This window comes from Leptinotarsa decemlineata, unplaced genomic scaffold (genome assembly GCF_025532065.1).
Source record: "Leptinotarsa decemlineata unplaced genomic scaffold, Ldec_3_MD MMD2_P_RNA_scaffold_9, whole genome shotgun sequence".
Taxonomy (NCBI): domain Eukaryota; kingdom Metazoa; phylum Arthropoda; class Insecta; order Coleoptera; family Chrysomelidae; genus Leptinotarsa; species Leptinotarsa decemlineata.
This window is the reverse complement of record NW_027412536.1, coordinates 14,790,613-14,817,975: the sequence shown is the minus strand read 5'-3', so window position 1 is coordinate 14,817,975 and position 27,363 is coordinate 14,790,613. Positions and strand designations below refer to the sequence as shown.

Here is a 27,363-nt window from a genome sequence, read left to right as displayed (position 1 = left end):
TGTTTTGATAGGTTGAGTGGCAAAAAATCCCGTACTATTTAGAATGTATTGAGGTGTGGGGATGTGGAGATCAGGTGAGTCGAGAAAGACAGTTGGAGGTGAAAAAATGGGAAGTTAAAGAAGCTGAAAGACAACGTACAGTGAAGCTGAGCGCTGCTGACTGGCTGGACCACCCCGACCGTTATTTGCTGGAACTTGCTGGACGGCCTCAATACCACCAAAATTGAACTCATGAAGAAAGAAAGTAAGAGTCAAATGTTTAGGAACAAATTTTTTGCACAAGGTTACTAGCTGTTATATATGCAGTTAGCTCCTGTGATATATATTTATATTGAAGGGTCTATTTTCAATTGTGGAAGTACTTAGATAGTTTCATAAATAACCAATATAGTTTACCAAGAATTAATACTTCATGTAAGTTTTCACTATATCGATTTTTATGATTATTTGATGCAGTTGATAATAAGACTGTAATATGGGGAAAGTTGCTCCAGTAGAAAGTAATGTATATTTATTGTTATATTCCATTTGTGGAATGTTGAATGGTAAAATTGGCTGGCTAAAATATCAACTATTAGAGAATTATTGAACACGTTATTACTATAAATGGCTGCTATAGTTGAACATCTGTAATTGATCGGTGCACTTCAGTTTATAAGATACCTACCCTTCTTGAATTTGTAATATTACATAGATACGATGGAATATATTTTGAATACAATTAATATATTCAACATGAGAGTATATTTTGATTGGTTGATATTTTATTCAGGCATTGCTAACAGTACGTACTTCATTCAGCTACTTAAAGAAGTGAGACTATCTTATACAGGGTGATGGCAGATATAATTCAAAACAGAATTTCCCCTATTTAAAGTTACTATGGTAACAAATAATACTTTAGTTGGCTGTATATTGTATCTGCATTATTTATACTTTTCAAATATGTTAAATGAAAAGCTTGCAGGTTACAGTGTTTGCATTAAGATTGTAATGTAGGTTTCAGTATTTCAACTTATAAAAAGTATATAAAAATAATATGCTTTTTCTCAACTTTATCGCCGAGACTCTTGGAATGATGAAGAGATGTATATTTGCCATGATGTTGTGCCTTTGTACTTTTAAAATGCTCAAGAACTTATTGAAATGTTAATAATATAGCAGTATTAATTTTTCTGTGTTGCGTAAAAAAAATTGAAAATTATTTCGTGAATTGGAGTATATTGTGAATATTTCTTCAGAACCCAAATATTTTCACAGAGTATATTAAACATATGTTGAATCTATTCAAAATTACCGAAGGTAGAAATATCTACAGAAATGAAGTTATATACTACTGACAGGAACACGCATCTTCTTGCGCGAATAAGTGACAAAAGGCGGCAGTCATACTTGTTTAGTTCCAAAAACTGCACATATTTCTTCGATTTTAGATTGTAAAATGTTCAATAATGAAATCATATATATTCAGACTATTTATTCCTTAGTAATTGATAGAGGCATATTTTGCTGTGATGAAAAATAATGCACTGCTGATCAGGAAGATATAGTGATTGTAGTTTCAGATGGTAATTATTTCTTGAAATAGTATAGTTATTTTTATTTGGTCTCAGAAAGTTCTTCTACCACCGGTAGAACAAAAAGTTGGAATTCTTTTTCATTTTAATCATTCAAGTCGCTAATATTTTCATTGAAATGATCAGGACAATGTGGAAAATCTACAAAGTGAAAAATAACTGTAAAATCTGTAAGATAAACATATGCTGATATTCTTACCTGTGGAATGAAATATGAACTTTTTTTTTTCATTTTCCAAATATTTTTACAATCGAATAAAACAATTCTTAGTTCTTGTTAACAATTCCAACAAAACAGAAACTTCTCCCGTCACTGCTGAAACCAGGCAATGTGAATAAAAACTGTGATAAAACGAACAAATAACCATGATTAATGACAACATTGGTGTGTATGAACAGAATTCCATACAATGAATCAATATAGCCACTCTATACTGCTGTTTTCGTCACACACATATATTAAACTAATGGAATATATCAAGATGTATGAACTGAATAAGCTAGACACTCGCTCCAGCGGAACGTTAGGAAGAAATTCCAAAAAATCTATGGCCTTCAAACCTGAATGAAAATAGTGACACTTAAAACCTCAGCCGCGAAAGCCTTAACCATTTTGTGGAGTACATCAATGCTCAACTTCGGAGATACTCGTTCACCCAACACATTTCATCATTTGATTTGGATGCGCAGTAAATACCCCTAGGCACGTTCTAGGTGTATGTGATGTATAATTTCATTTCTATGGAAATTAATGCGTACTTTATCTCATTTTTCATTTTTTTTTACTTCATCAAGATAGCATAATCCTATTGGAATCCCAGACAAAAAATATCTTGATTGTTGTCAGTAGTGCCTCTGCTATTTGATCAATGTTTACCTCCTAACGAAAATATTTCAGAAAATTTCCTTGAAATTTTTATTTTTCGGTAAATATTCTCCAACATAAAAATAATGAACTCTGATTATAGCGAAAAGTGAAATTTTTGCATATGTAATTTAATGAAGGGTTATCCATAAATCATATAACTAGGTTTGTTCCTTTTTTAACATTTGTCCTCTTTGTTATTTAATGAATACTGGACGTCACACACATCTTTTGAAATTAAGTATGATTGTCGTAATCATTCAAGAATTTCTAATATATATTCGTGGATATATACTTTATGGGAAGCCCTTTGATTAAAATTATTTTGACTTGTGATTTTTTCCATTAAATTATTTTGACGAAATTAATTTTGCCTATATACCAGAACTGTGGAAAATCTATTATCAATGATATATTTATCAATTATCGTCAGGAAACGAGATTAACTAACATCACCTGATGTGTCAGATTCAAGTTCTGTTTTACCTTCATGACATAAAGAGTCTATGACATATTTCTAATTTGGGCATTACTAACAATGTTTCAAATTTTCTAAAAACTAGAACTTTTTTTAAGGTGAAAATATTTATCATATGTGTTCCAGACTTTTTCACTTTGTTCATTCTTTTGTGACTATGATCCTTAGTTGAAATGGTAGAAGAGTTAAAGGGTTGGACAGTGAAGAAATATATTTTGAGACTAGAAGATGTAATGCTTGGGTTTGGTTAAAAACTCACCACGGTTGTAACAATATTCGTTTTATGAACTGTTAGAGAACACAACACTTTGAATATGAGAAATAAAGTTCTAGGTTGAATTTAAAATTATTCAATGAAATCAAACTGGTTTTCAAAACAGAATTGTACTGTATTGGAAAGTTTGTTAGTATGTCTTGATAATATGTTGGAAACAAGACTCAGTTGAAAATATGTATAAAGAGTGATAACTTGATTTCCTGATTGAAACAATATCTTGATTTGATTTTGGTATTTTGAAATATCTGTTTGAATTTGAGAAATAATTAAAAACATTTTTAAATATAGAAGGCACCTTAAATAGTTGCTTCTATTACTTCAGATAAACGTATTCAAAAATTGAAACTAGTTTTATTTAGTGATTCTTTGATTATATTTTTTTGTTTAAAAAACATATTTTTGTAATGTCAAATATATTTATATTCGCTATACAATCTTTGACTTTTTGTTTGTCATTGATCCCATTTCCACTAATGCTATACTTCCCACACAATAGAATCGGTGGCACCTCATCAATGATGCTATGCAGTGGCACCAAGCCACAGATTCAAATGCATGGGATGGCTTATATTGAATTTTGAATTTCATTGGTATGCTGTTGGCCACAGATCCGATGATACCTTTAATATTTGGTTATTGATCAATTCAAATCTTAGGTTATATTTTCAAATATTCAATAATTTTTTGCCAATCTGGTTACTCTAAAATTTGATTGCGCCCTTGATGATGTGCATCAGATTTCATTTTGTATAAACTATGTTTTATGTCACATGTAATGAGGAAATAAATATACCACCATATTTTACATTTATTTCTACTTTTGAACTTGGCATAGTAATTACATCAAAATACGTCATATTTTATAGTTTGGCACCTCAATTCACAGTTCTAAATATTAAAATAATAATAATAATAATAACATAAACAGGGCATTACCAAGATATGTAAATTTTTACTTTTTTTTATTGGTATGTTTACTTGATTACTACTAATATTTTGGTAACCCCGTTACATGAATATTCATTTAATTGTTCACTTAGAATTAAGTTACCCAAAAAAGTTTTCCGTTTTGTACAGGAGTTGGAGATCTGATTTTAGGTCACTTTTTGTTTTCCTTCATAAAAAAAATCAACAAATTCAAAGTACCTATGGAGATTCGAAGGTTAGATTTGCTAAAACTAATCTACGTTACGTTTATAATGCCTCTGTTTACTTTGGTTGTCTTAGGTAGAGTTGAGACTACACAAAACCAATGAGTGATTTTTTTCAGTAGTTTTATTACTAGACATTTAAAGAATGATGAATCTGAGAAATATTAAATTATGTTTGTGTAAAAAGGAAGATATCAATTGAAATAAATTTACAAATGTGATATAAATAAAATAATTGATTCAAATTAATCGAAAAAATCTTTGATGAATGAATTATATGAATATCTATAAAAGTTGCATTTATGCACTAAATTATTATCTACTTCTGTCAACTAGTTATTATAATATAAATTACAGTTGTAGTCACAGATACAAACAAATACCTACAAATTGTTGGAATTATTAAATGAACTAAATAGAAAACAACTGTTCTCTGTTGAACTGGAATTTGAATCAAATACCTTCCAGAACATGGTACTGTAAAAAGAAAGTCAAATAGCGGGTCCAAGATAAAATAGAACAATTCGAGGAACTTGGCAAGAGATATAAAGTTGAATAAAAGGATATTGTATAATTGCGGTACTGTAATTGTGTAGTAAATCAGATATGATGATTCGATGAGAATTATATATATTTCTTTAACTTATTGAGAACAATAAAACAGATTTTTTTAAATATTGGAAATTGTGATCACTTCACCGAATTTTTATTGGAAAGAATAAAACTAAATTATCAACATTTTTAAAAACAATTTATGACGATACCGAACAAAAAATGCCTTTACATGTTTTATATTCAAATGTGAGCAATGTTTTTTGTTTTAGAAATTGATGGAAACCTGTCAAAGAAACTCTGATCTCTGTCTTGTAATTGGACAAACCTTCTATATATCCAATCATTTCTAAATATACCATATTTTGGACTCTATATGATAATCTGAAAATTTCAGTTTTGTTAAATATATGCATATAAAGATAAAACATCTACAAATTGTTCAAAATCAGATTTCAATAAAAATAGTGTATTATTACCAAGTCTCGACTCTCTCAACTCAACTTTTAATAAGTGATCTTAAAAGAGAGAAAGAGTGAAAACTCTACATGAGCCCGAGACTTTGCAAATTCATTATATTTCGAATCTCATGAAAATTGTTTTAATAATACCTCCACTTATTTTATTTTTTGCTTAGTACTATGCTCCAGTCATAGAACAGAAAAAGTATGTTGATTTTTTATCCATATGTGAGACAATGGAATTGTCAAAATATTTTCCAATTCAAAAAAGGGAAGCTAGCTGAAAGGTATTTAAAGGTACACATTCTGTTCTTTGGTGACTACTTAGGAGAAGGGTTACGATGCTGTTATGTCAATGTATGGATTCATTTCAATGTTACAGGGTTTTGAATATTGCCCCAGCTACATTAGTACATATATGATCCAACTTAATAATTGACAGTAACTGGGACTGGTTCTACATCGATTTTAATTTTCAAAAACATGTTAACTTTCCATTAATATGTCTGTATTTAATTCATAACATGTATTCACAATTCTCTTTATTTTTTTTTGTAATTACCCTATTTTGACAATTTGTTCATAGAATGTTCCCATTTTTCAGTCGCTTTTTCCAATAGTGGAGAGCAATCTCAAAATTTTGAAAACCATCTGAAAACACATTCAAACCTACTAAAAATAAAGTGTGTACCAAAACTATACACCTGAACCAACCAACAACAAAGAATAAGTATAGGCTGACGTAAGGTAGAATTGTCCAAAAAATGAAAGCAATGTATAGTTCCCACTGTTTGTTGGTTTTCAGAATCTTTCCGTGGAGAAAATGACCAGTGGCTCTGTACTCTTTAAGTGTTTTTTCTTTATCTGACCACTTCTTCTCTAAAAATTCCCTTAAACCATCTTCTGAGGTAGGAAGAATAGTCTTGGGATACCTGTAAAAAAAATAATTTTTGGCTTAGGATCCAACTAGAATTAGTATTTCAATGTAATTTTTTCATTGTTTTCCCTGAATAAAATATGATACAAAAAAATTAATAAGATCTCAAAATATCAGTCTCTCTCAACTATCTACACCGTAGGTTTTGGTAAATGCCTACCGGAAAATAAAACTACTTCCCGGCTAATACTATGCTGAGTATTGAATTATATCCGACAGACATTTATGGAAATTACCTCATAGAGGTTAGTCTCGCAGATTTTTCCCGTTCATCCAGCAGCAGGCCCATGCTGCTTCGAGTAGATCACCTACAGACCGGTTTTGAGGTATAACCTCTCATCAGTGTAGGAAATATCCGACCTAAACTGTAGTGCCTGAGATTCGATTAATTTCAACGCACCTCGACTGCATGTATGAATCATTCGTATTAGAGAAAGATTGTTAACTATAGTAACAGCTCTATCTCGTGAACAAATATGATACAGAAAATAAATATTTTTATCAGCAAAAAATTGCTGCTAAGATTACTGTAATCTTAGCAGCAATTGTAGAACTTGTAATGATACAAGTTCTACAATTGCACAATTTTGTGTTTCAAAAGTTGGTTGTAGAAAAAGATGGTATGTATTTATAGAAGTGAGAAAAATAATTTCATTTCTTATTTCTAAGTATAGTATAATCAAATGGCATAAAAACTAAATAGTTACGGAACACGTCGGCAGTTTCTTTGTATGGCATGGGCGGCGTGGCATAGTTTTTTCATGATGTTTGAACTTCCATTGTCTTAATTTTTAGGTTGTTTCGAAAGTGTTAGTGTCAGTTTTAGTGTCATGTGCATTTGTAGCTCCATATCTCAATTAATATTCATACTACTGCGTCGTAGTATAAACTTATTGATAGAGAATTTTGTGCTCTACAGGGTGTTTCAAATTCGATCCTCACCATTAGGATCTCAGAAACTATGAGATATACGAATATGGTTTAATTGGGGCAAAGTTGCGCATTTATCTGACTAACAATATGCCGTTGAGGAAGTTCTGAAACTCCGAGTATATCCGGAAAAACATAAATTTCGGAAAATGGTTTTTATTTTTTTCTGGCTTTATTTTTCGAAGGCTTCGAAAATAAATTGCATTTCCACTTTTTCCCTACTACATATTGGTGTTTTCAGATTTGCTATCCGGCGTTTCGTCTTCCGGCCACCATCATCAACTTTATTTTTTCTTATAGGCGCTACATTGGATTTTTTCTGTTTTGAATAGAACCAGACTTAACATTTTCAATGATGTATTATAAGTTATCATTCTTTTTCGAAAACTTGGAGATATTGAAAAAAAAATTGTTATCATAGTATGCTTTGACTTTGATGTTTCTAAATTTGACGTTCAATTTGTTATACTCAATGACATTTTGTTATTGTACGAGTCATTGAAGTTTTGGTGAAAAATGGCTTTCACGAATGAAGAAAAAAGAGATATGATACAAATTTATAACAAATTCGATAGAAACAGTGTTAGGACATCGGAAATGTATTTAAACTTGTATCTCGAAAGACGACAACCACGACAACCGTGTTAGGAATCACACGTTAAAAGGTAAGACCTCGTTAGTCCCTAGCTCGCACAAGTTTCTCAACTTCTGAGAGTTGTCGTTCGTATGGGGGCGGCAGCTGATTAACGGAAAAACAGATTTTTTTTTTTTAAACATTGAACTATGTTCAAGTTATTGCATCAAAATCTCACCGAGTTTGGTTCATTTGAAAAGCCGAGGAAAAAATACGGAGACAGAATGGACCAGGAAACTACAGAAAGTTTTATAAAGGAGGTATGTATGAGGTAAGATAGACATTGTGTCCTTTTCAATAAAAATTAATAATTTGCAGATAAACATGAACCCGAGGAAATCTACACGTCAAATTTCCTCTGAAATGAATATTTGTCATACAAGTGCTTGGAGACATGTGAAAAAAAGCAGTTTAAAATGTTACAAAATACACATATCTCCAAAATTGCATCCAGGTGATCCCGAAAGGCGATTAGAATTTTGTAATTGGCTAATAAGAAGACCTGATTTTCCTGTTTTCCTGGAAAATGTAATTTGGACGGATGAAAGCACTTTTACGAATTGTGGGATATTCAACCAAAATAACGAACACATTTGGAGCATAAACAACCCCAGAAAATTCAAAGAAATTTGACCTCAAGTGTGATTTAGTATTAACGTGTGGGTAGGAATTTATAAATATAGAATTTTGAGTACTTATTTATTTGACAGAATTCTGAATAGAGAAACCTTTCACCAGTTTTTAATGTCGATTTTCGAAGACTATTTGGATGATCTACCTCAGGCTAACTATAACAACATCTGATTTCAACATGATGGTGCTCTACCGCACACTACCAAACGAGTATCTAATTACCTGACTGTTTGGTGATAAATGGATAGGGAATAATGGGCCGGTGAGGTGGCCAGCAAGGTCTCCAGACTTACGTGTTATGGATAAATTCTGATATCAGAGGGAATCTCAAAATGTTGAGGACCATCAAAACAGCATTGTTAGAGAGTTCGGAAGAAGGAGGCATTGTGTTATCATGAACAAGGCCAGAATTTTGAGCATTTGCTGTGATTCACTTGTGTCTTTACATTTTAGTTAATTATCGTTATTTATTCAAAGTTCTATTTTAATTGAAAAGGACACAAAGCCTGTTTTGCCTCATATACACCTCATTTATCAAATTCTGATTGTTGATCCAATCCAATCTAGCGCTCATAAGAAAAAATAAATTTGATGATGGTGTCCGCAAGACGAAACATCGCATAGCAAATCTGAAAACACCATTAGCAGGGAAATAGTGGCAATGTAGAAATGCAATTATTATTTTCGAATCCTTCGAAAAATAAGGCCAGAAAAAAATTAAAACCATTTTCCGAAACTTCTGTTTTTCCGGGTATCTCCAGATATACTCTTAATTTCAGAACTTTCTCAACGGGATATTGATAGTCAGGTAAATGCGCAACTTTGCCCCAATATAGCCATCTTCATATCTCATAGTTTCCATGATCCCAATGGTGATGATCGAATTTGAAACACCCTGTATACATTGATACTGTTTATTTTTTCCAAATTACAATTTTTTGTCTCCTTCGAGCTTATGCAGTGGAAGCGATTTTTGCCCAATTTTTCTTTGTGAATTTGACAGCCCAAACACCCCAAAAACTAGCCAGACATTTGGCAATGATAGAGTTAATGAACACACTATTCGACGTTGGTTTGCGAAATTTCGTTCCGGAGAATTCAGCCTCGAAGATGAGCCCCGAAGTGGTCGACCTACACCTACAGTAATCCAGAACGCGGATTTGAAGACCCTTGTGAAGACTGACCCATCACAAACGGGATATGGGATGGTGGAAAAACTGGGCGTCAGATCCTATGTTGATTTTGCTAGTTCAAAACGTATTGGAAAAGTCAAAAAGCTCAAAAAGTGGGTACCCCACGATTTGAACCTTCGACAGAAATTGTCACGATTCGAAGTCTGTTCTTCTTTGCTTTTGTGCAACCAAAACGATATTTTTTTTGGATCGCATCGTCACGTGTGATGAACAGTGGATCCTCCACGACAATAGGGGACGTTCAAGACAGTGGTTAGACATCGATGAACTATCCAGGCACTTGCCAAAGGCGAAACTTCACCAAAAAAGATCTTAGTTACTGTATGGTGATCAGCGACTGGTGTGATTCACTATAACTTTTTGCAACTAGGCCAAACCATCACAACAGTCTTATTGTGAGGAAATCGATGAAATGTACCAAAAACTGCGTCAGCAGTAGCCGGCACTGGTCAACAGAAGAGGTCCAATCCTGCTACACGACAACGCCGTTCCGCATGTTTCACAAATCATCATCCGAAAATTAAATTATTTGAGAGTCACAGTTCTGCCTCACCCACTGTACTCCCCAAACTTCTCGCCAACAGACTACCAACTTTTCGATAAATTTCTCATCGGTATAACCTTCGCTAATCAGAACCACGAAAAAAACGGCATTCGTCGACTCCATCGAAAAATTCTAAAACTAGCAGCGATATTCGAATTCGCATAGAAAATGGGAAAAGATGGTTTTAGTCAGAACAAACGTTATTGAACGCCAATCTGTAATTGGAAGTAATCATACAAAATCCGACTGTAGACCAATATTTCTTTGGATTATCAAATGACACTTCTTCATCTTCTTTATTGAATCTTACCGAACAGATCGCAAACAAATAGTAATTATTAACAAACATGGTCGAACATACAAATCTGACATAGCTGCAGTGAAAGTGGGAATACCCCAAGGAAGCATTGCGGGTCCCTTGTTATTTATTATCTACATAAACGATTTATGTTATCATTCAAACACACATAATTCAATTACAGTCTTTGCTTTATTAAAAGGCCTTGAAACATACCCTGGAGTAGTAAAAACGGGTATGGAAATGTTTAATGATACAAAAGAATGGTTCACTAGGAATAGGTTAATTTTGAATGAATCTAAAACTAATCTTATACTTTTTAGAACTAATCAATTACAGATAAAACGACCTCAGAATTTGAAAATTGAAAACATTACTATAAAATATTCAGAAGACACCAAATTTCTAGGACTTCATATTGATGAATTCTTGAAATGGAATAAACATACTGATTATGCAGCCAACAAATTGAGCAAAATTTCGTATGGACTAAGGGTGGTTCACAAATATCTCAACAAAGAATCCGTAAAAATTTTATATTTTTTCAATTTTGAGTCTGTAGTTAGATATGGAATCATATTTTGGGGAAGCAATAGTAATACAAATAAAATATTTGTAATTCAGAAAAGAGCAATGATTTGAAGTATAATCAATCCTGTAGATATGTCTTCAAGAATAATGGGATAATGACGATATATGCTCTTTATATTTATGAATGCTTCATGTTTGTTTAAAAAATAGGCATCTGTTTTTTAACAATATTAATCAACATTCCTATGGAACAAGAAGAAATGATTTCGTGCTCCCTATACATAGGTTAACCATAACAGAAGAAACTCCTCATTACATATCAATGAAGCTGTACAATAAATTGCCTAATCGAATCAAAGATTTGAAGAGCATAAAGAAATCTAAGAAAGAAATAAAAAATATTTAATAGATTTAGAACCATATAGTTAGTGTTTGTTAGTGACCATTTAGACCAAACCGAATTATAGAAATGTTGACATTATTTCATTATGTTGTCTGTGTACAAGCTGTAATAGTCGGCATATTTTTGAAATGAAGATTATTATTATTATCAATTCCTGAAAAACGTTTTAAAGGCCGACGGAATAAATGAAGTCAAATTCAATGAGGAAGTAAAATACAATTAGGAAGAAAAAGACACGAAGATGTTGATAAGTTATAATACAGACCCAAACACCTTTCAAAGCGAAATCTGATATGTTGTTTTCGAAACAATCAATTGAGAGAAACTTTTCTACATCTGACTGGAAGCCAGACGATTGACCAACATTCATTCTCGAAAAGTATCTTTAGTGTGCAGCGCCTGATCTAGGGGGTGCAAACCGGGCAATTGCCCGGGACGGCAAAATTGAGGGAGGCGCGGCGTCGGCGGCGAAAATTTGAAAGATGGTTAAACAAAAAAAAACCACACCCTACGCAAAAGTTGTTGGAATATAATATATTACTATTGACATCACTGAAATTTCACATCATATTTTAGTAGATTACAAAAATAAAATGTGGTCACACTGCGTCCTTCAAGCTGTGCTGGATGCTGGATTTTAATAAATATCTTAAAACGAAACTTATTTTATTTCATTAATATCGGCAAATATTATTTTGCCCGGAGCGGCGAAATAGCTGGATCGGGCGCTGTTAGTGTGTGTATCAACGATGTTCAAGAAAGGAAGCGAAACTAGCCATTAATAATCAGAACAAGTTATAAAAACTCTAGAAGTGAGATTTGGCAAACCTAACCAAATTGTCGATACAATTCTGCAAGAACTGAAAGTCTTGCAGAATTGCATCGAATTGTCGTTTTTTACTTCATCGTAGAAAACGACATCGACATCCTAATGCTTAATCTAAATGTATCTAGAGCGAGACGTCTTATTGTTCAAAAATTTCAATCAAAACTTCCTACAATAGTCGCAAACCTGAGAAAACAATGGTCATATCTTCAAAATCAATAATATGTATTTATTATAATTCTAACGGGCACAAAAGCAATGGCTGTCAGGAAATGGAAATAGATGACATAGAAACTCGGTGGAAAATCGTGACAAACAAATTATGGTTTTCATGTCTTCGGAGCAATCATCAGACAACTAAATGTAGAATTGAAAATCATGTTGGTATCAATGGTAGTAAATCTAACAGTGAATAAATGTTACATGTTCGATTACTTGGTGAAGTTTTAATTAAAGTAAGGGCGCCATTTAGAGCCAAAATAGTGAATAAGCTCTTCAGAGGGTGTCCAATGGAGATAAAACTTACCGATTTAATTAATGGACCTTACGACACCAGAATGTTTCATGGCGGCTATGAGTTTTATTGGGAGGGATAAAGATTTTGAAATTATAAAACCGCAAGAATTTCTGTTGGTTGATGAAGTTTTCTCTTATGATGGAAAATTCGTGCCAAGACAGCAAATTAGAACGTATACTCTCTACTAAAGCTGAGAATTATTTTTAAATGATGAAGTCTTTCCTCACTGATCTCGGAGAACAATGAAATCACTATTCAATCCTATTATATTGTTTTGATGTCTAGTAATGTAATTGCTGAATTCTAAAGGAATGAGAAGAAAATCATGCATGTACATAAAGGAAAACGGCGGTGTAAAAAACTGAGGCGAAGAATTTATGAAACCGCTCCTGATATGCCTGATAGACCAGATATAAGATATAAGCTATATTAGTGGATTTTATCCTCATAAGATTGATGTGAAACTTCCTTTCTTCTTCATCCTTTGACAAATTTATAACCGAAATTTAAAAACCCCATAAAGAAAAGAAGATTTCCACAGATTAAAAAAGTTTAATTTATATAGGGCACAAAATAACCTGGTTTTTGTTCCAGAAGAAACTTGAAACCTCAACAAAAGGTAGAGAACGGAATAAATTGAAACATGTAGCAAGAATATCTTGCTGCAACTCTTCAGAACAGCAAAAGTTTAAATAATGTAGGAAACAAAACAATGCGGAATTATTTCCAACAGAAACTTGCATTGATAATATTATTTGAACTCCAACTGGGAGTCGATGTTGTTATATTGTTTTTTCATTTTATAAATTTAATAACTATTTAATATTCTTTAATCCTTATTCAGCGTTCATTGGCTCCGCTCATCCTCTTCCAGACCCTAATGGTGTGCATGAGCGGTTACCTATCGGTTTCCAATAATGAAGATCATTTGACATGTTTTGGCAATTTGATATTGGGAAATCCATCCTGGATATATTTTTGTATGGTTGAGTAAATAGCCAACAAGTTTAATGTTGATCGGCCTAATAGTTTGATGAACAAAAAATCCAATTTGTTGTACTTTCAGTAATAAATTATTTCTTGCTTTAGTTAGAATGAAGATGTTGTGTGTTGCTCATTCACAAACTTACCTCACGAAATGTACTTTGACTTCTTTTGGAAATTGACCTTTCAGTAAAAGTTTCTCAGTTTGTGGAACGGTATCAGGATACACCAAAGTCACGTCGTAGACTGCGTCCAAACTGTTTTTCAAAAGAAGCTGTTGTGTAAGGTAAACAAAACCAGTTGTTCTGGGATGGAGAACATGGTCGTATTTCTAAAAAAAAATATTGAAACATTTTCTAATTCATCATGATTTTTCATACCTGAATATTATTTCTTTCGGCAAACTTGTCGCTGCTTATCTTTGTTTCTCTGGTGAAGTCAGTTCCTTCCGGAAAAACTAATAAGCTATGTTTATAAGACAGATCAGATACATAATCAATGTATTTCAACAGTATTTTTTTGTCCAGTATCCAACACCTTTTTATATAAACGAAGCAAGCCAATTGCATCACCCAACCTAGAAAATCAAAATCTATTTTATCGAAAAAAAAAAGTACCAAGAAACATTTCTTTCTCATTACCAGACAGACTGATGAAACAGAAAAAAATAATCATTAAATATACGTTTTGTTTGAATGTGGATAATAGCTAAAAATGTTTTTTTTTTTACGGAATATAGTGTTGTAAATCATGCCCTAAAGAAAATAACGCCGGCCGCCACTGGTAGCCATAAACCAATTGTGACGTAGCTAAGAGTGCGTGAATGTTCGCTGCCGCTCTAGATGCAGCGAGAATAATGCTACCGATTTCGAAGGAATTCCGGCGAAATTTTCTTGCGCATTTGATTACGATATATGAACGCTAGACGAGTGTGTCGAGACAGTTAAGTGGATGTAACAGTGCGGTACGCGAAGCGATCTAGTAAGGCGATAGACATTCGAATAATCGTTGAAGTTTTAGTTGAAGTATTTATAGTATTTAAAGTGAAATAAAGTTAAGTTTGATTATTGTTCAGTCAATTATTGGTCAACCCACGGGGAAAAACGTAACAATATTTTTGGACCCACTTTACCTTTACGGATTTGAAACTTCAAATAGATAACCGAAATGTTTAATTTAGGGAATAAAAAAATGCAATGGAATTTAAGAAACAACTTGAAAAACATATACAGGCCGTTTTTAGCGGATCCCACTATATTTCAGATATATCTTAGGTAAGACCTAAAAGTTCGGTTAAATTGGAAAAACGTTTTCTATTTCGGGGAATTAGATCGAGAATATCTGTGGCTGTTTTTGAAATATTCGCAATAAACCATAATTGTCGATAGGTACATAAAAAAGGCAGAGAAACTTTCAATACTGTTACGGCTATGCAAGCCCTCCTTATTGTTTCTTTCAGTTTGTCAATATTGCCAAAAGTTGAGCCGAATACCTTGTCTTTAATGAAGCCCCACAATGAAAACTCCAGAAGTGTCACGTCAGGTAAACATGGTGGCCATTTAATAAGACCATTGTTTCCTATCCATCGTCCTGCCGTTGTCGAATTGAGAAAATAGCTGCAAATAGTTCAGCGATGTGGCGAAGCTCCATCATGTTGGAAATACTGATATTTTCTCAGAATATTCAAACAAGTCAACCAGAGTCCCCGACAAGAATTTCAAATATAATTCCCCCGTCAAAGACGTCTCAGAAAAACGAAGGGACCTATAATTTTGGTCTAGCACACCAAGAAAAAAAAGGTTAACTCCAAATCTCTCTTGGAAATTTGTAGCTCTATGTAGGAAGAAATTTTCTTGTCGCCAGTGATAATGGATATTTCTGTTGAACCACTACAAATTTTATTATACTGACGATGTTGTCTGAGTTGCCAGCTACAAAATATATTTCTCCTATCATAGTTCGTGAAATGGAGATCCGTAAATATAATGGAATTCAATACTACAATATTATAATACTACATGAAAACCCGCTGTGAGAATGTCTAATGTTTCTATGCCATCTGGAAATCACAGGTTGGAGACTTCTTTTTTCTAAAGTTACTTTCACAAAAAATGTTCGGTTGACAGGCCACTTGATTCCCTTCAGGGTGATTCATTCTTATTATGAAAAGGTTCAACTCATTTTACACGTCGTATTCACTTTATTAAAAAAACCACTCATAGCCTGTTTTACCACATTGATAAAATCTATAAACTTGTCAATTGGTAACCAGTTGGTTAGGTCTACTCATAAAATCACCCCCATCTTGAATTGCACGCTCTAAGAGAGTGTCTCACGTGGGTTGCTCAATATATTCACTTTAATCGTTTAACCATACTAGAAATCGCATATTGGAAGGTGAGACCTCGTTAATCATTTGTTCCCACGTTTTCAGAAGACTTCTGAGGTTTGTCGTCAGTAAGGGGACGATATCTGGTTAACGAGAAAACCCATGTTAGGCCATTTATAACGATTCACAGTTACTTGTGTATCTCGATAAATAATATCCGGGATTCGACTATAATTCAGTGCGAGTTTATCTTTCTCTCATGTGCATCACTCTGTAAGTCCAGATAAGGAAGAAAATAATTGAATGAGTAAGATTGGTAGAATCTGATGTAATAGGAGCACTTCGTCAGTTGCCTCATCGTTTTTGATGATGTCCACCGTAGTCGTAGATGACATGTCAGACATAAAAATCTGCAGACCACGGTCAAAAAACCCGAAAAATAGCTTTGACACAGTTACCTCGGGTCATGAAAGTTAACAATCTTTGAACTAAAATTGAATCTTAAAGGTGACTATGGAATATTTCTGTCATCAGGATCCAGTTTCTGTTCAATATTTAATTTCCATTAAAATAGTAAGTTAATGTCACACAAAAAAGTTTCACGATAAATATGAAAAATATGGCCTACTGCAAATGTTATTCAAGAATCGATATATTCTGTAAAAGGCGGCTTCAAATCGCCGATTTTTTATTTTCCATTTTTACCCTGCTTGTCAAAAGTTGTTATTTGTACTGATGGAAGTTATTATTTTGTATAAAATGTTGACTGAAAGTATTTAAGTAACACTTCTTCAGTTGTGTTTATACTGAAAGTGAATTGGAGTGTAGTCGTCCGAAATTAAAGAATAAGCCAATAATTTGTCGCTAGAATATAACAGTTATTACTATGAAAAGTATTTGCAAAATTCACCTGGTCCTGGAATGTGCCTAATAACATCTTTCAAAACAAACTTCGTAGAGTGTGTTAGTTTTCCCTTTCCAATAATACAGTGGTAAACAGTTGGCCAAAAAAAATTCCAGTCAGTTCTAGTTCTATGATTCATTAACAAAACTGAAATTTCTCCTGTTTGAATTGGATCCCCGGTTACTTGAACATTGCATCCACACATCAACTCCAATAAAGCCTAAAAATGAGTAAAATTTTCAACAAAAAGTTAGTTCTCAATTCATATTGAAGCATATCGAGAAGATGATTACTAATAACGTAAGAGTTCACTTCAATTTCTTATCTTATTTTTGAAAGAAAGTGCATATAAATATAATGTCCTATCTTCCTACGTTTCTCAAAAAACAGTATTGACTAAATTTCAATAAACACTCGGTTTTTAACAGAGCTGTAGGGAAGATCAGGTATGGTTGTCTCACGGGTTGGTTGTCACAGCGGCCATATTGAAAAATTGAACGAACGAAAGAGTTTATCGAACAAAATCGAAGGATCGCAAGAGCAATATCTCCATCCTAACGTCACTTCAGTTCACTCTCATACTGTGGGAGGAATATATGTAAATTTGTTTTTTTTTGGCGGCAAAATTTTTGTGCATTTGTGTCGAGTCACATAAGTAGGTATACTAGAATTATCTGTAGATATATATCGTTTCATGTATTTTTGATGTGACATCTGTGGTTCATGATAGCACTATCCGTTTTTATGAATGAATATTGATTCAGAGTTATTTCAGGGGGTTATATTTTGAAATGTATTTTGGGCTGGTTGTCTCTGTCTGACAGGCTGGTAGTCACATGTGACTACCATCACGATGTTATCAATACCATCAACAAAAATTGGTTATCAAAGGTATAGGCAAATCTTCACCGACCAATAAAAGAAACAATTAGAAAGATACATACTTATGGCTTCAAGTATTCATTTCGGTTCGTCTCCCAACGATATTGGAAAAAACAGCGTTACCTTTACCAGGTTACATTTGCCATACCAGGCTACAAGTTTACATTTACCATATTTGTGATTTCCGAGTTTCACTGAATTTTAGACTGACTAAACATACTTTCGCTAGGATGGCTATTTTTAGTTTACAAGCATTGCGGCCTGATGGATATTTTTGGTATTTTCGTTACCAGAAGGAAGCTATGATTTGGAGCAAATATGTTTTTTCCTAAAATGAGATACTTTTTTTCCCTTTCTGGAAATAATTAATTACGTATATTATTCCACTTTCATTGAAAATATTCATTTGAATGTTTTTTATACACCTCAACTACCTATGTGACTACTTGCCCCAGATACTATGACAACAATATGGATGATGTTGGAGAGGAAAATAATATTTATTTTCAAATGAGAATGAAACACTATCTATTGATAAAAAAATATTGATGTTTCATTTAACATATATATATATATATATATATATATATATATATATATATATATATATATATATATATATATATATATATATATACAGTGTGTCTCACTTCTCATGGAAACACCCCCGTATCTTCCGTAATATTCGAGGTAGAACGATGAAACTCTCTGGACTGATGGAAATGCTCAAAATGCACCTATCACCTAAATGGGTTTGGCCAAAGTGATATACACTGTCCGCCACTCGCGATGGAACACCCCATTTTTACGATAAAACATATTAGGGGGCAAAATAGGCTCAAAATTCCTTCAGATTCGTGATCAGGACTACCAACTCACCACGATTACACTTTTTTCCTGAAAAAATTTCAGTCCTGAAAAATCTGAATTTGTTTCACTTCTCATGGAAACACCCCCGTATCTTCCGTAATAATTGAAGTAGATTTTTGTTTTGTTTTGACATCAAAACATGAACGAAATGGTTTAAGAGAAACTCGACTTTTGTTTTCACGTAAATAATTTATTTTTTATTTTGTTGTCTGGAAAGTTATTCCTTCTCAATAAGAGAGAAAATGGTAATTTTGTAAGAGGAACGGAAAAATGTAATCAGTGAGGTTTTAGGATGGTTAATGTTAGTTCATATTCTCATTTTCCCATTATTTAAAAAAAACAAGGATATTTTGTGGCGAAATATGTTATGTAGTTCAAAATTCTGTCGAAGTACTACTTTCAAAATCACATTTTCAATTAAAAAACAATCAATTTCAAATGATTTAACTGTTGACAATTTTGTATTTTCTTGTCTTCTATGAAATTTCCCTCCAATCGAACACATTTTCTCAGTTTTCTCAGTTCTCTAGGTGTGATTTCTCTACACGCTTGTATAATTCTTGCACGGAGATATTCCTTATTTGTTGGCCTATCCTTATAAACTTTATTTTTCAAGTTTCACCATAAATAAAAATCCAGTGGAGTTAAATCTGGGGATCGTGGTGGCCATAATACGAGAGGGCTATTGGGTCCTATCTATTTCATAGGTAGATTCCTATTCAACCAAACCCTTGTTATGCCACTATTGTGAACTGGTGAACCATCTAACTGAAAAATCATGCTGTGTCTCACATCCAAAGGTAGTTCTTCCAACACATCGTAAAATGCATTTTTCGAGAAAATCAACGAATAGTCGTCCGTTTAAATTTTGATCGAAAAAAAATGGCCCGATTATATTTTCGTTCAGGATACCACACCACACATTAACTTTCTGATATATTTGGTCTCTACAATTCACCACCCAATTTGGATTTTGTTCAGCCCAAAACCTCATGTTCTGGGAACACCATTCGTTGTAAAGGTAGCCTCATTACTGTATAAGATATACTTTAAAAAATACCTGTCATTGAGATAATTTCCCTGCATCCATAAACAATACTCCATACGGCGGATTTCATCTTCTTCGTGCAAAGTATGTAAAAATTTGGGTTTGAACGCATGCATTTTATGCCTCTTTAAACACCTCCATATTTTACTGCGGCTCATATTGAATTGAAGCGATAAGTTTCTCAAACTAATTCTAGGATCAGCTTGATGAGCCACCAATATCGTATCATCATCAATATGATGTTTTACAATTTTTCTGTCCTTTGTTACTTGGTCGGTGCTCACGAATAGATATATTATATATTTTATGTACAGTTCCAGTCTTCTATTAAATTCAGCGGCGCTTCACCAACAATTAAAACAATTTCAATTTTTGCTTGAAGTGACAGACGTGCCATGTTGAACTTTGTCAATCAAAATAAGCTGATATCAGTTAAAATGGGAACTTTCGAAATATTAAAATATGAACAGGAACTCACGAACAGAAAACAACTGGAACACAGGAACAATATCCAACACAAATACAGGAACAATAAACACAATGGAAACAAAAACACGGCAGAAACAACAGGAACAACGGTGATTCAAAGAACAACAATACTACAAACAACAAATGCAATGAAACCTGGTCTGGGGGTTAATACAAAAAGATCTTTCAACAATATTGTCAGGTTGACAGTAAATATCAATGAGCAACTGTTTTCCATGGTGATTTCAGGGCACCGCATGATTCAATGAAACTGATGTAATTCAATCCCTTCAAATGATTTCAGACAACAATTCAGCAAGTAGGTAAAATAATCTAAATTCTACCTGTTCACCGAGTGCGATTTTTCTTTTTAAATTAACAGTTGTTTCGGTGTTGCAATGAGTATTAAGATTAATTTTGTTTCGGATGGTAAAATGTTTCCTCGATATTTTGATAAAGGACCCCGCACATTTCTTATGAGAAATGGCTTGCCTTGAATTTTGCCGAAATTTTGATATGCTGTAGTTCTTGATGTGCTGATTGAAAGTGTTCACAACCAAAGCTCAGAATTGTACAGTTTTCGAGATGTGAACCTTTGAATATAGATTTTTTGCAGTTTTTGCTCATCAATCGAGAGCTCTCACTTCTGGTTAGGATAGAATTTGGATGTTCAGCAATCAGAATTAGTTTTACGAATAATCTTCTTCAGTTATAATAGATGCCGCCATCGATAATTTTTCATACACTGCTTCACACTATATCGATAATCTGAGAATGTGGTGCTGTGACATTTTCCTCAGATAGGCGCAAAATGGATGATAGCATCTCACAGCATCTGTATCTTTCATACCTAAGAGTACTCTCCAGATAGAATGAAGGGGTTCAGGTATTGGAAGCGAACTATTTTGCGCCGTAATATGTTTTACCTAAAAATGGGGTGTTCCATCGCGAGTGGCGGACAGTGTATATCACTTTGGCCAACCCCATTCAGGTGGTAGGTGCATTTTGAGCATTTTCATCAGTCCTGAAAGTTTCATCGTTCTTCCTCGAATATTACGGAAGATACGGGGGAATTTCCATGAGAAATGAGACACACTGTATATACTATATATCTTTTCCTTTTCAATTATCTTCAATACATATGATGTCAAGAAAAAAGCTTCTTTTCATTTAAATAGATTTGGTAAACTTGTACCGGAAACAAGATTATTGAAAAGGCTCTCATAAAAGTATAGAAAAAATGCAATAAGCGTACGATGCTGACAGAAGAAATTAACAGGTCAGACGGCATCCAAACGGCAAAAAAAAATACTGCGATCCTTCTGCCAGTCTAAAATAAAAACGTCACTATAATAGATATAGTTTAAAAACTGAAAAACACGCTTTTAGAGAACATCGAACTAAAAAGTTAAAAATATTTTTTTTAAAAAGCTTAAAACAACGAACGAGAAATACTAGTATCATTGTGTAAAAAACGACGCTTGATATACAAAAAATATGGCACAAAGCGCCCACACTTTTTTCACAATAATACTAGTATTTTTCGTTCGTTATTGTTTTAAGCTTATTTAAAAAATATTTATATATATATTTTTTCATCTTTTTAGTTCGATGTTCTTTAAAAGCGTGTTTTTTAATTTTTTAAACTATATTAATTTTTCCTTTTTTTAGTTTCGTATGTTTCATGTTTTAGTCTTTTCAAACTATATTTATTTCATCTAAACTTTGGGATCAATCAGCCGTATATTGTTTAGAAAAATTACCAATGATATTTTCCAATTCAGGAGAGGGAGCCTAAAAATCAGCTACCAAGCCTAAGGAAGGCAGCAAGAGCGCGTGTTAATAAAAAAATACTTTTTTTAAATGAAGAAATACATGTAAAGTGAGTTCGAATTATATGAAGGAGGTTACGTACAGCGCCATCTGCCCGCGAATAGATCAATGTCGATAATGGGGAATGTTCCTCCTGACGAAAATCAAGTAGTTTTCATAAAAGAGCTCTAAAACAACGCATATTGAACTTATCATTTCCACCTTTTTCTTTAAAAAATTATTTAAATACTTAAAAAGAGGAATGAAATAATGCATTCAACATTTAAAGGGTTTCGTTTCTATTTCACCATTTGGCAACATCGGTTATAGCTAAAAAAGGACAATGAATATGTTACCTGTATGAAACAAACAAAGATGACATATTTCAGAGGCGTGCTGTTCTATTTACTTATGTTCCGAGTTCCGAGACATTCTGTGACATATGACATTTTGTGCACCTAACCCATCTTCCTCTATATAAATAAATAACAAAACAACTGTTGTTCATGTGGCTTGTGGAGGTGGTATTGAACTATAATTTATATTTTTTGCCTTAATTGTTGATTTATAAAGATAATGTTCCTTTTTAAAAGTAGAATATCTAGGTACGTATAAATTATTTCAGTTTGATATAGACGCTGTTGCCAATATGTGAATTAGAAACAAATCCCTTTAAAAATTAAAATCCAACATTTGAAACATCAATTTGAATACTTTTCGAAGTGAATTTGAAAAACTCATGAATTAAACTCAATTTTATTTTGTTCAAACTTGCATTTGTTGTAATAACCCAAGTTGAGGAACATTCCTTATTCTGTCAAATACAGATCCCGAGCTTGAGAGCTACAAACAAACATACATACAGGTGAAGCAACAACTGACTAAAGAACACCTATTTATTCGTGTTCATTCTAGTAAGGGGTAATGGAGGTGGGTTACCATAAAAATGCTTACTTCTGATTGATCTTCATTCGTGCTAGGTCATAAAATGATTCAAATTACTTTAAAATCACGACATAGAATTTGTAAAAACAGTATTGTGGCGTCCGAAGATGCTATTGTCTAGCAAAACACGTGTCACGGGTTTGTAAACTCTCAAATCGAAATCTCACATTAAAGTGTGTTTTTTGAATGCGTCATTAAATAAGCTTGGTGCTCTGCAGACTTACCTACTTTTTAGGAAATTTTATAAGTACCCACATATGTTTATCTGATATGTCGTATGAGAAATAAATTTCAATAGTTGCTGTTTGTTAATTGTTTTTACTCACCGTAGGATAATACTGCCAATAAGTAAACAGCACATCAGTTATGTGTCTATATAGTTTGTTTGAAATGAATAGCACCGGCAGTAATGGGCAAAACAGGGTTGCATATCCTGAAATAATACCATTGAGTAAATTTTTGTGGAAGCAATTGAAACAAATCTAATTTAAGGAAATTTCAACACGAAAGGTGTTTTAGCTTTCTTCATTCATTATTTTGGTTCATATTGCCAATTCCCAATTTTAAATTTTACTGCTTTGTTTTTAAATGTGTACTATATAAGATATAAATATTTTTTATAAAAAAACTCGTTCTTTGAATTCTAAGCATCTATTGTATATTTAAATATTAATAGATGTCTAACATAAGCTAATTTTATTAATATGTATGTATTGACTTGTGTAAATACTGATGAATGTATAAAACACCAATAAATTATCTATCTATCTATTCTGATTGTCAAGCGAACCACTCATCTAATATCCTTTGTGTATTAAGAATCAACAACAATCTAAATCATAGGTATAATATTAATACACATGTGATGCATACTCTTTGATGTTATTTTTAGTAATGTCATCTAAACGAACAAATTTCATCATTTGACGTCGGAAAGTAACATTTAATAATATTTGGAAAATTGAATTAATAATTGGAAAATGTGAAATGCATTTCTTACCGGCTAATATGCTGGAATACCACAAAAAACAATAAAGCCAACCAATTATCACTGCCATATCCGTTTAAATCATGATTAACAACGAAAAAAACAATAGACGCCGCCTTAGTTTTCGCCAACAAACTACATCGTTGTTAATATCAGGACCACGCGTTCCAAGACTTGCAAGAGAGATTTATTGATTTTCATCTCCAGCATCCCCTGTCAGGAGCTAGTCCATTTTCGCATAGTCGCACCTGACTGGAAACGTGGAAATTATAGAAGAAAATGGACCTCAAATGTTGATTGGAATCTGCTTTGGGCTTGATTACCTAAAGTATCATCAATTATTATTATGTATCTGAAAAGTTATACATGTAAAAGTTATTAGTTATTCTTGAATATCAACAATAGATACATGTAAATGTGAAAGTTGATCAGAAATTGACATATACCTAGACCGTAATTTTCTCTTTTTCGAAACTTTTTGAGAAAATACCAATTACTAAATACTAAAATACATTTATGCACAAGTCGAAGGTAATAACCTGGTTGTTACACGTTTTTTTGGATTCAACGAAAACTTTCGATACTGTTTCCTCAAAATTTATATTTGGGATTTTCCAATATTGTGTTGTGTTGGATACAGTCTAATATGAAAAATAGTAGTTTGGTGGTCAAATGCAACAGAATTACTTGAATTTCCTATGATGTGTGACTATATGTTCCACAAGGATCTGTTTTGGGTCCATTGTTGATCTATATTTTTAATAATGACTTGTCTGAATTTGTCAAATTATTACATTACTATGTATGCTGATAATAGTACAATGATTGTTTCTGGATAAAATGAGAATGCGTTATCCATGAAAAAAAATTTATTAAAACTAATTAATACAGTTCATTGTATGATATATAAAGGGTTTAACAAAAACCGCGGGTTTGGTAAACCCTTTATAGTGAAAATCATACAATAAACTGTTCCATTCAATTAACAAATTTATTTATTGACAAAGTGATTTTAAATAAATCCAAGTCAGTAGTCAGTATCATTGAAGTCATTTGTTGTGATTTATTAACTTAAAATGACATCAAATTAACTAAGTGAATTCTCTAGTAACTATTTCGGGAATTTTCTAAAGTTTTCATCTCTCAGAAACGACTGATAATATTGATATTCAATCTGGGGTTCCAAGAAAGTTGATATAGAACAATTTTTGAAAGAATGAGTCTATATATATATATATATATATATTATATATATATTGAAAAAAAACTGCACTTTGGGATGGAACACATATTTTCTTTCTAGAAAAACCAAGACCTGCTGCGAATATTTTTATAGTGTAAAATATATGAAATCGTATTAACGATTTTTGCAATCCAAAAATTTTACACTCTCTGGAACCGAGATATGAAAAAAGAAGATTAGAATTCTGTTTGTGGGCTCAAGAAAAATATTTGAATGATTGTATAAACTTCTACGCTACGCTATGAAGCTACGTTCACCCAAAATTCAAGGTACTGGTCTGCGGATAATTCTAATTGGGTTATAATCGCAAACAGGCAAAAAGTATTCCCATAAAATAAATGTGTTGCGTGAAATAACCCTTGATAAGATTATCGGTCCATTTTTCTTCGAAAGTAATCTGAATGGAATTATATTTTTAGACTTTTTGAGAAATAAGTTTTTGATAAAATTTGGTACCTATACCACCATTTGAGAGGATGCCCAGTCGAATGGTTATTTTAAATTTTTCCTAAAAAAAATAGCTAATACGGTTTCTTGTTTTAACATATAAAGATATTCGAAGCAGGCCTTGACTTTTATAGAAAGGAAATGATATTAGGTCTCATAGCTCTAGCTAACTAACCCAGCTAATGCCACTCAGAAAGCTGAATAAAACCACCTGGCACCTGTTCAACGTCTTCCATTTGTAAGATTTGTCGCAAGTAACTTCCTATATATGAAAAACAGAAATTAATTTAATGCGGTCGGGACGACCACCGGTTTCGGGATAATTGTCCCTCGTCAGTACCGGGCAGGTCATTTCAGAGGAGTGAACCGTCTGAGTATCCCGAACAAATAAAAATTAATTCCAAGTAGGTAGTCACAAGCTCTTTCTAATAGTTGACTCAGTAGGATGCCCAATGCCCCACCTGCAAACAAAGTCCGGAAACAACTCCAAACATACTCCGAGGTGGGAAAATAATACTGATATTCCGGAGAGGTGCATAACATGCCCGAGTTCAAGTGAAAAACACCTCACCACTTGCCTCTATTAGGCAGTGGGCATCCTACTGAGTCAACTGTAGATAGAGTTTATGCCTAGTTGTAATTAATTTTGTTGTTTGTTCGGGGTACTCAGACGATTCACTCCTTTCGAAATGACCTGTCCGGTACTGACGAGGGGCAAGTACCCGCAAAACCGATCTATCGGTGGTCGTTTGACCAAATGAGAGTAATTTCTCCTATTCATATATAGAAAGTTACTTGCGACGAATCTTCCAAATGGAAGATGTTGCACAGGTGTCTAATGGTTTTATTTCAGAAAGGTTAATGCAGTCAAGCTGCTTTAAAATAATTCCATGAAAATCAAAAGATAAATAAAAAAGTAATATTCTGATTATGTCCATGTTGATTTCAATTTAAGAGCCCTCGGTAGACATCTGAAAGGAATACATGTATCTAGTACATGAAAGTGTTATACCTATTATTACCACTTCATTATATGTAGATTTTTTCATGAATGACATCTTCTTCAATTACCCTTATTAATATTTGGTATTCAAACTGAAAAATGCAATTAGAATAAATAAAAAATATCTGCAAAACGAAACAAAAAAAAATACTTCTTCCATCTCAATTCACAAAACACCAGAGGAACAGAAACTTAATATTTTTTGTATTGGTTATTTACCGTTTATCAATGACATTAAGACTCACCTCAATACAGGAAAACCAGAATAAGTATTAACAAAAAATATTTAAAATACATAATATCTGTGATAGCCATCATATGCGTATTGAGGAACATTGGCATTGTTATTTCACCAAGGTATGCTACATACAAAAGAGTTTAAATGATACAATCGGTGAAGAATATTTAATATGGCTTCTGTATATTTCGATGAAACCGGTCAAGTTCAATCCTATTAGGCAATTATATATCAATCTATAAATGGTTTAAATTTCCTTCATCTGAAGCCATTTGGTAAAATATACAACTCGTACAACTTACCAGGGTCTCAATCTTATTTTAAGCCGAACTGATAAAATTATAACGGTGGTAACAAAATAAAAGTCAATTATAAAAATTATTCATTGGGAATCC

General features: G+C 32.8%; 2 protein-coding genes across 5 annotated transcripts in view; one reads left to right on the top strand and one right to left on the bottom strand.

The window, feature by feature from the left end:
- The window catches only part of LOC111502450 (uncharacterized), a 30,185-nt gene extending 26,183 nt beyond the window's left edge, over positions 1-4,002 (top strand). For both annotated transcript variants that reach the window (XM_074170683.1, XM_074170684.1), the window contains one exon: positions 12-4,002. In XM_074170683.1, coding sequence (XP_074026784.1) covers positions 12-227 — 216 coding nt within the window. In that variant the 3' untranslated portion in view covers positions 228-4,002. The remainder of the gene's footprint in view (positions 1-11) is intronic.
- LOC111514594 (lysocardiolipin acyltransferase 1) lies at positions 3,988-27,118 on the bottom strand. 3 transcript variants are annotated; one of them, XM_023170854.2, is made up of 7 exons: positions 26,976-27,118; positions 24,050-24,389; positions 23,376-23,482; positions 17,031-17,244; positions 14,172-14,368; positions 13,938-14,122; positions 5,898-6,293 (listed from the first exon to the last, which is right to left on the bottom strand). In XM_023170854.2, the coding sequence occupies exons 2-7, from the start codon at positions 24,105-24,107 to the stop codon at positions 5,942-5,944; spliced, it is 1,113 nt and encodes a 370-aa protein (XP_023026622.1). In that variant the 5' UTR covers positions 24,108-24,389; positions 26,976-27,118; the 3' UTR covers positions 5,898-5,941. The 3 variants fall into 3 exon arrangements, with proteins under 3 accessions (XP_074026786.1, XP_023026622.1, XP_023026621.1); XM_023170853.2 differs by having other exon boundaries at positions 24,050-24,360; XM_074170685.1 differs by lacking the exon at positions 23,376-23,482 and having other exon boundaries at positions 3,988-6,293; positions 24,050-24,360.
- Between the last annotated feature and the right edge of the window lie 245 nt (positions 27,119-27,363).